This window comes from Paramormyrops kingsleyae, chromosome 13 (genome assembly GCF_048594095.1).
Source record: "Paramormyrops kingsleyae isolate MSU_618 chromosome 13, PKINGS_0.4, whole genome shotgun sequence".
In the NCBI taxonomy this organism is placed as follows: domain Eukaryota; kingdom Metazoa; phylum Chordata; class Actinopteri; order Osteoglossiformes; family Mormyridae; genus Paramormyrops; species Paramormyrops kingsleyae.
This window is the reverse complement of record NC_132809.1, coordinates 4168070-4178274: the sequence shown is the minus strand read 5'-3', so window position 1 is coordinate 4178274 and position 10205 is coordinate 4168070. Positions and strand designations below refer to the sequence as shown.

At 42.2% G+C, this 10205-nt stretch overlaps 1 protein-coding gene across 1 annotated transcript; it reads left to right on the top strand.

The window, feature by feature from the left end:
• Positions 1-787: 787 nt before the first annotated feature.
• LOC140578278 (uncharacterized) lies at positions 788-10001 on the top strand. The gene is made up of 7 exons (XM_072698702.1): positions 788-814; positions 978-1021; positions 1653-2837; positions 3069-3546; positions 4306-8962; positions 9251-9368; positions 9867-10001. Exons 3-7 carry the CDS (start codon positions 1653-1655, stop codon positions 9999-10001), a joined length of 6573 nt encoding a protein of 2190 aa, XP_072554803.1. The 5' UTR covers positions 788-814; positions 978-1021.
• Positions 10002-10205: the final 204 nt, after the last annotated feature.

Below are 10205 nucleotides of genomic sequence, written 5' to 3'. Positions count from 1 at the left end.
AGTCCGCCATGCACAATACAGAGAGCAAAGTTAAAACTTTCTGTCCCTCAATATTGATCAAAGACATGCCCAATTTCAGTTTCATGACTTGATTATCTGACCAAATCACCATGCCAAGTGTCGTTGAAATCAGTGACGACAAGGTCCGAAAGTCTGATGATTTGACATGGAATGACCATTATGTTCACCGTGGCTATAAAAAAGGTTTAATTGGACATTAAAATGTTCTGTTTGATCTAATTTGTCACTTATGTTAACTCCTATATGCAATAAGCTTCCTTAGTTTAATGCTTGCGCTTTTAGTACTGATTTGGTTATTACCATTATATTTGGGCAAAATCAGTTAAATCTTTCTATAATGGTTAATCACAACAAAAGAGCTGTTGAACTAATTAGATTTTTTTTTAATCATAATGTCGCAATATACATCGCAGAAATAATAAATATTGTAATGTGTGTTTTTTTTTTTTCTTTCCCCTGCAATATTGTGCAACCCTAACCAGCATGAAACAAATCTGTGGCTGCATAACGTCCCAGCCATGTTTTTTCACTGCACTTTTGTCAATTTGACTGCTGTGGCTGGATCTTAAAGTGAGAACGTAATTTATCCTTTTTTATTTTTATTACTAGTTATGCAAGTTGATAAAGTTCATACCAACCACACGGCTATGATTGTTACAGTGGAAAATGTTTCTGTATGTGAAGTTTATCACACTGCTGCGTATAATAATGAAATGCTTGTACAATAAATGCACGTCAGTCATTAACTGATGCATGTTGTCTTTGTAGACTTTGAAGAGCTGTCGCATCGAAGGTGAATATTTTGAAGCCGATGTCTTTATCACCAATTATGTTTTAGCTTAGGTCAATCAGCTTGAATGACCTTAAAAGGCATATCAAGTTTACATGTTTTCAACAAAGATGACTGTTGGGAAATGTTGACGCAAAGAAACTTGGTTGTCTTTTTTTCTCTGCAGATTTCTGGTGGACTAACACACTAGAGAAGACAAAGTGATAGGCGGTATGCTTTGTCCACTTGGAGAACCCTGCATTGCTTGTTCATGTCATACTATTTAACTGCATAGATTTGCTATAGCAGTAGAAATGTAGTATTCTAATGGTAATTATCTTACTGCTTAACACGAAACAGCTGTGCCATTGTGTGTTGCATAGACATTGGATGTGTAGTGAGAGAGAAGCTGTCACACAATATGAGAAATGGCCACAATACTAATGTTAAGCAGCCAAAGTGTATTTGTATCGATGGGATTAGAAATCTGTAGGTCTTTCAATAAATTCTATTAGACTGACGGGACAAATCGGCATACATGTGAAACATTTAGGTCACTGGGTGTTGAGGCAAAACTTGCTGATGTGTGTGATATGGATGTTTGGCAGTGTGACTTACCTGTTGTAGTGTTTTCTGTCTCTGTTTTAAAAAATCAAGTCATGTGAGACAGATGTATTATAGGTTAAGGAGTGTAAACAGGGCAGAACGTTGTTGGTGTACAGTCTCACAGACCACCATTGGAACCGCTCCTGACAAAACACATCCATGTATATGCATTTGACATTATGACTGCAAAGTAAAGTTGGAATGAGGTGTTTTGTATTTTTTCTTCTTTTTTTTTCTCCCTCCTGTTAATCTGTAGATGCCTCGCACCAAGGCATCCCGCCGTTCAGCAGCAGCGAAGAAGAGGCTAATGGATAGGCGTCGAGCTACTGCTGGCGATGTTGTGGCTGAGACTGTTGACGGGGTTACTTCTATTCCCCAACCCAAAAAGGAGCTGACCGTGACTAATCTGACGAGCCACAACCAACAGCCTGACCCCGCTGCTGCTGCCCTCCATGTCGTGGCTATGACTGATGACGGGGTTATGTCTTTTCCCCCCTACCGGAATAGCAAAAAGATCCCGACTGTGACTTTCCCGACTAGCCACGACCAACAACCCGACCAGGCCTCACAGCCGCGGCCTGTGTCTGTCATGGCTGCGACTGATGACGGGGTTACGTCTTTTCCCCCCTACTGGAATACCAAAAAGATCCTGACTGTGACTCTCCCGATAAGCCATGACCACCGGGTTCCCACCCTGGGTGCCATTTGTAGGACTGATGACGAGTTGTTTATGCCTTCTCTTTATGAAGAGAAGGCTTTGACTGATGACGAGGTTTTGCAGCCGCCTCAAAAAAGAAGGGCTGCTGCTTTACGACCATCCATTCGACCATCCATACTGGCATCCAGAATGCCTCATCTGCCTCATTTCATTATGCCTTCTAATCCGACACAGTCTATTATGCCTTCTAATCCGACACAGTCTATTATGCCTTCTAATCCGACACAGTCTATTATGCCTTCTAATCTGACACAGTCCATTAAGCCATGCAAAATGGTGTCTATCTTGCCTCCAGATCCCCCGGATCAACAGCAGCATGTGAACCCTGTAACTGTACCTGTATCCCCTCATTTTCCTCAGGCATCTACAGTGAGAGGCTCATTCCATCAAGCAGACAGACGATTTGGAATCAACGGTAACAAACAGTGTGTGGCTAATAGTTTGATGGCTATACTGATGTGTAAAATAAAGAATGTCTTAAGCTGGTTGGTCACAGACCTTGATCAAGTGCTGCTGAATGGAGACAACCTCTACACTACCATCAGAGACACTGGGAGAATTCGAGATGCTTCTGGGTATCTGTTTGTCAGAGATCTACCGACAGAATACACATTGAATGGTGTTACATTTGCAATAAAGTACCACGATGACATGTTTGTTGGATTGTTTGGCGTGAGCGAATATGGAGATATGTGTGATGTTCTTATGTCAGCTGATGCAGCGGTAAGAAGAGTATTCTCACAGTATGATGCATGTCTTTTTACTCTTAAAGTAAATACATGTGCCATCATTAAGCAAGGGTCATGGTATGTGGTGATCGACTCCCATTCCCGACGAGGAGATGGAGCAAGCGACGCATCAGGCAGAAGTATATTGGTGTGCCACTCTACCATAGATTCTTTGCTAGACCATGTGAATACCCTAGGACTGTCTTTAGATGCAACCGGGGAACAGTTTGAGATTACAGCTGTGAGTGTGACTAGTCGAAGCATCCTGCACCAGCATCCAGATGGCAACTCCCCAGTCACCAGTGTCAACCAGCTTACCAGCATGTCAGACCGTCTAGATGGTAAGTCCTCAGTCACCAGTGTCAACCAGCGCACCAACATATCAGACCATCCAGACGACAACTCCTCAGTGACCAGAGTCCAGCAGTTTGCCAGAATGTCAGACAGCCAATATGGTGTGGTAAGGCCAAATGTGACACATGATGCAGAACCTGAGGTTGATGTCCGTGTGAACAATGAAGGTGATGTAGTTTTTATCAGTGAGCTACGCAGTGAGCAGTTTCTGTTCAGTCCTTTGACAATCCAGCAGCAAAGAAGGCTTTCCTGTAAGCTTGGTGTGGTGTACATTGATCATGGCCATGTAAACATGGATGCAGAGTTTCCAATGGGTGATCCTTGCAGAACGGTGCCAATCACTGGTGATGGTAACTGCTTTTTCAGATCTCTGGCTTTTGCTATTACTGGAAATGAGAAAGAACACAGGAAAATTAGGTGTGCTATTGTTGCTCACATACTAAGAAATGAATCCAGGTATGTTGCTTGTCTTAGAGATGGTCACTCTTCTGTCACTGAGTATGTCACTGCATCACGGATGAGATATGTTGGTACTTGGGCATCTGAGGTAGAGATTCAAGCTGCCGCTGATCTGCTTGGTGTGGATATTTTCACATACTCTGACAACAAATGGTTGAAGTACTCCACATGTATTGGTTCTGATCGGAGAGGTATATACCTGAAACATTGTAATGAGTCACATTATGAGGTTGTAATTTGTGTGAAAGGGCATGACACTGAGGGTTGTGCAACACAATGCTCTGAAATCGATAACGCACCATCTGAAATGGCATCAAGTCGACGAAAACTTGAACGAGAAAAAAGACGGTATGAAGTAAGTATGGTGTACAAGGAGGAACAACTTGAGAGAAGCATAAAGCGCTACCGTGAGGATGAAGTGTACAGAGAACATGTTAAACAGTCAAGTATAAGTAAGTATGCAACAGATATGGGGCACCGCAAATATGTACAGCAGTCCAGTGTGAGCAAGTATGCGACAGACGTTGAACACCAGCAACGTGTGAAGCAGTTGAGTGTTAGGAAATATGCCACAGACATTGAACATCAGCAATGTGTGAAGCAGTTAAGTGTTGATAAATACAAAACTAACAGCGATTTTGCTACTGCAGTAAAAAAGAGAAATGTTGAGAAACGAACTAAGCAGAAGGATAAAAGAACAGATATTACGTATGTGATCGAACAATTTGGAGAGAAAATAAATACAGGCCCTGTATACATTTGCTCAGTGTGTCATCGAATGTTGTTTAAACACCAAGTTGTGATATGCAGAAAAGATAAATACTTAAAAAAATCACAAGGAGTTGCATTACTGGCAATGCAGTGCATAACTGACACATACTTACACAAATGCATAGATACTTGCTCTGATGATTGTAGCAGTCTGTTGGGCCCTACAGGTTCATTATGGATTTGTCACACATGTCATAGAAAGATTCTTGATGGGAAAATGCCAGCAGAGAGCGTTGGAAACTGTCTAGCTCTAGACCCAGTTCCTCCTGAGTTGCATTGTCTAAATACTCTGGAACAACATCTGATTGGTATTCATATTCCTTTTATGAGAATTGTGTCTTTGCCAAAAGGTGGACAAAATGGTGTTCATGGTCCTGTGACTTGTGTCCCATCCAGCATTCCAAATGTAGCCGAAGCTTTACCAAGAGTGAACAATGATGACCTTATGATCCGTGTGAAGTTGAAGCGGAAGTTAACTTACAAAGGGCATTACAAATATGAATTTGTGCATCCAGAAAAAATAAAGAAGGCTTTGGTGTATCTTACAGAGAATAACAAATTTTATAGCAATGTGCAGTTCAATGATGACTGGATTAATCCACTGCAGAAAACTGAAGTGCCTGGTGATGTAAGTGACATACATGCAGATGAAGAGCGTAATGAAAATAACATGGAGGATGAGGAGATGGATGAAACTCTGCATGATAGACAACAACATGGCATGTACATGGATACGTGTCTTCAACCTGTCGACATAGCACAAGAGGTGTTGGATCAACACTTTGATGGAATCATGTCTATGGCACCTGCAGAAGGAAACAACCCAGTGAGGCTTCTAACTGATGAGTCAAATGAAGCTAAATGTTTTCCAGTCCTTTTCCCAAAAGGAACAGGCACTTTTCATGACAGAAGGAAGGAAAAACTGACACTGTGTAGGTATTTAAATACAAGAATTCTTAATGCAGATGGACGTTTTGGGAAAAACTTGGACTATATATTTTATGGGCAGTATTTGTCTGAGCTTCAGCAGGTTGTGTCAAATGTGTCAATTGCTGTGAGAAAGGGCTATGATGCACGGGATAAGTGTCCTGTCACATCAGAAACTTTGACAAATAAGGAGTCTCTACAAAAGATGTTCAATTTTGATGAAGGTTATAAATTTCTAAGACCAATCAGAGGCACCCCTGTTTTTTGGCAAAGTGTTCAGAAAGATCTGTTTGCAATGGTAAGACAGCTTGGTATTCCCACATGGTTTTGCTCATTTTCTTCTGCTGATTTACGCTGGAGAGAACTTATGACAGCAATCTTCAAACAAGATGGCATAGATGCATCAAGTGCTGAGCTCGACTGGTCAGAAAGGTGTGCACTGTTGAAAAACAATCCTGTGACAGCTGCCAGAATGTTTGATTATCGATTCCACTGCTTCCTAAAAGATGTCATCATGTCAGAAGCACAACCCATTGGCAAAATAGTTGATTATTTCTACAGAGTAGAATTTCAGCAACGAGGATCACCTCACACTCACTGTTTGTTTTGGGTGGAAGATGCGCCTAAGGTTGGCAAAGATGATGAAGATGAGGTATCAGCTTTCATTGATCAATATGTGACATGTGAAATGCCAGAGGGTGACGATGAAATGCATGAAATTGTATGTAGTGTACAGCAACATAGTAAGAGGCACTCAAAAACATGCAAGAAAAAAGGGAAAACTTGTAGATTCAATTTCCCACGTCCTCCAAGCAACAGAACATTTGTGTCATCATGCAAAGTTGGAGATGGTGAGACAGACGGACAGCCCCTGAAAAAAGAAGTAGCAGACGCTATCATGAAAAAAGTGAAGGATGCTGTACTAAACCCTGAGGCCAACTATGACTCTGTTGATTCCTTATTTAGTACAATTGGTATCAGTCAGGACATATTTGAGGCTGCGTACTCAAGAATAACAAAGAAAACTACCATTGTTCTTAAGAGGAGACCATGTGAAGTGTGGGTCAACCAATATAACAGAGACCTTTTACACTGTTGGAATGCAAACATGGACATTCAGTTTGTGGTCGATGCATATTCATGTATTGTTTACATCATTTCCTACATTTCCAAAGCTGAGAGAGAGATGGGACTGCTACTGGCAAATGCTCAGAAAGAGGCCTCCCAGCAAGGTAACCTTGATGCAAAAGAAGCTCTTCGCCAACTTGGCAGTGTTTTCCTGCACAATCGTGAAGTTTCGGCCCAGGAAAGTGTTTATCGTCTGACTAACATGAGGTTGAAAGAGGGATCACGAAAGGTGCAGTTTATCCCAACTGGAGAAAATGTGGTAAAAATGAGCCTTCCATTGAACGTCATACGGAAGAAAGCTGAGTGTGAGAATGAGGATGAACAAGGTATTTGGATGAACAGTATCACTGATAGATATAAAGCCAGACCAGAAACAAAAGAGTTTGCAGGAATGTGCCTGGCGAGATTTGCATCTGAGTACAGAATACTATGTAAGTCTCAGAGCTCATGCCCTGGAAGTGTGCAGTTGGACAGAAAATTAGGATTTGTGAAGAAAAGGACACGCACAGAGGCAGCTGTTGTTCGGTATGCTCGCTTTTCACCCACAAAGGACCCAGAAAAATATTACCACAGCATTTTGCAACTTTTTCTGCCACATTATTTCGATGCACAATTAAAACCTTCTACTTTTGGCAGTTACCAGGAATTCTATGAGACTGGTTGTGTCAAGTTCTTTGATGATGAATTGCATTCAGTGAAACTGGTTGTGCAGTCAAACATGTCAAGTTTTGAAAAGGAATCACATGCAATTGACAAAGCTGAAGAAGACATACAGCAGCATGGTGTAATGGAAGATGCCTGGGCAGAGATTTGTCCGGAAACTGAACGTGAACGGCTAGAGTGTCTTGCTAGCAAATCCAACACTACACCAGAAATGAGAGAACAACGTGATGAGATACCAGATTTGTTACCAAGGCCGAGGCGCTATATGTTGCATGACAATCCTTGTGCTATGTCCAGGCAGGAAGCACTGGCTTTGCTTCGCTCACTGAATAACAAGCAGTCTGAGACTTTTTACAAAATACGAAACTGGTGTTTACAGAAGGCACGTGGTGAAAACCCAAAACCATTTCATGTATTCATATCTGGACCTGGAGGTGTGGGCAAGTCGGTCTTGATCAAAGCAATACATTATGAGGCAGCTCGTATCTTGTGTCAGTTGTCACAAAATCCAGATGAGACACATGTGTTACTGACTGCTCCAACTGGGGTTAGTGCTTACAACATCAAAGCTGCAACAATACACGCCTGTTTCCATATTGCAACGGAGGCAAAGCTGCCATATGAACCACTTGCAGATGAAAAAATAAATTCATTGAGAGCTGAACTGGGAAACCTGCAAATATTGATCATAGATGAAATTTCAATGGTCGATCACAAGCTGCTTGCATATGTTCATGGCAGATTAAGACAAATCAAACAAATTGGAGATTATTCTGCTTTTGGAAATGTCTCAATCATTGCTGTTGGAGATTTCTACCAGCTTTGTCCTGTGAAAGGGAAAGCTTTGTATACTGAGGGTAAAGGTGTTGATCTATGGCAGAATCATTTTGCTATGGTGGAGCTGACTGAAATTATGAGACAGAAAGACATGCAGTTTGCACAGTTGCTGAATCGGCTAAGGAAACGCAAAAGGGGTGATGCAATGCTGGAGGAAGACATTGCTATGCTGAAACTACGTGTGACAGGCGAAGGACAAGACAGTACTGGTCTTCATATTTATGCAACCAATGATGAAGTTGATCAACATAACTACCATATGCTGCGGAAGATCTGCTCAGACCATGTCATCATTCATGCTCAGGATTTTCAAAGGGTTGCTGCAACTGGCAGACTGGAAAAGAAACATGGACATCATGCCAATGTTCAGAAGACATGTCTCCCCGAATCACTACATGTAGGTGTCAATGCACGAGTAATACTTCTGAAAAATATTGACGTTTCAGACGGCTTGGTAAATGGTGCATTTGGTACAGTTAGTGACATCTGCTTTGATACTGATGAGGATTTTCCATCAGAGATATACATCACATTTGACAACGAAGCAGCTGGAAAGTCACTCAGGGGAAAGAAGCCATGCCTAAAAGCAGGGTTGGACAAAGCTACACGAATCAAAGCAGAGGAGGAGAGAGTGACAAACAGTGGTGGAACACGACGGCAGTTTCCATTGAAATTAGCATGGGCTTGTACAGTACACAAGGTACAAGGTCTGACAGTGGATAAGGCTGTTGTATCACTAAAGAAGATATTTGCAGCTGGACAAGCGTATGTAGCATTAAGCCGTGTGACTTCTCTGGAAGGCCTTATAATAGAAGACTTTAAGGAGACTGCTATATATGCAAAACAAGACATTGAGACTGCAATGCAAAGCATGCCTGCGTTTATTGAGCCTGTCATGGAAGTGCCATCATCATGCAAAATTCTCTTGCACAATGTTGAAGGACTTACATGTCACCTGGATGACCTAAAGCAAGACAGAAGGTATATGGAAGCTGATATCATCTGCTTGACAGAGACATGGTTAAATTCAAAAGAAGACACAGAAGGTGTACAGCTGCCTGGATTTTCATACCATGGGAAACCCAGACATCAGGCATATGATGGTAGTGATGCTATCTCTGCTGAACTGAAGAAGCAACAACATGGTGGTGTGGGTTTGTATTATAAAGAACATACCAACTGTACTGTGACTGATGTACAGTGTGTCAACATTGAGTGTGTGCAGTTCATTGTGGGCCTACTAAGAACAACAGTCTTGGTACTATACAGACCACCCTTGTATAATCTGGCAATCTTTCAGAAGAACCTGATGCAGTTGATCACTCGGTTAGACAGTGTGGAAGGTGGGAAAATCATCATGGGCGACTTCAATGAAAATCTTTTGCAAGTAAGTACAATTGCTAATTTTATGGAAGAGCATGGGTATGCTCAACTTGTGAAAGAAGCAACCACTGGGAAAGGCACTTTGATTGATCATGTGTATGTGAAAGACATTGTGACTAACGGCATCTCTGTTTCAGTAATGCCGACGTATTTCAGCCATCATGAATGTATAGTGCTACATCATCTATAAGAAACTATAAAAAAATATGAAAAAGTTTGTCATGCAGTAAATCATTTGACAGTAAGTACAATTGCTAATTTTATGGAAGAACATGGGTATGCACAACTTGTCAAAGAAGCAACCACTGGGAAAGGCACTTTGATTGATCATGTGTATGCGAAAAATATTTTGACTAACAGAATTTTTATTTCAGCAATGTCGACGTATTTCAGCTATCATGAATGTGTAGTGTCACATTATCTGTAAGAAACTGTATAAAAGACATTATGAGTAAGAAACATAAATTTTTTGCTGCAGTGATAGTTTTCTGGGGTGCGTCAGCCTCGGGAGGCTGGCACTGCGACTGGGGCTATGGCTGTACTAGGGGGGATTGGCAGGGAGGCTTGGCCTGGTGCCAAGCTTTGGGGGTTAGGCCTGGGGCTGGCCGTCAGCGGGTACCACTGGGGTTGCCGGTAGGCTGTGGGGGGCTAGGACTAGGGCTGGCCTTCAGAAGGCTGCAACTAGGCCTCAGAGGTTGGCAGTGGAGCTAGTGTTTGAGGGCCTGGCATTCAGGCTGAGGCTGATGTTGGGCTTTGGGGGTTGGGGTCGACCTTGAGGGGGCTGCTGCTGGGCCTGGGGCTGGCACCATGCTTTTGGGGGCTGCGGCTGGGCTTCAGGAAG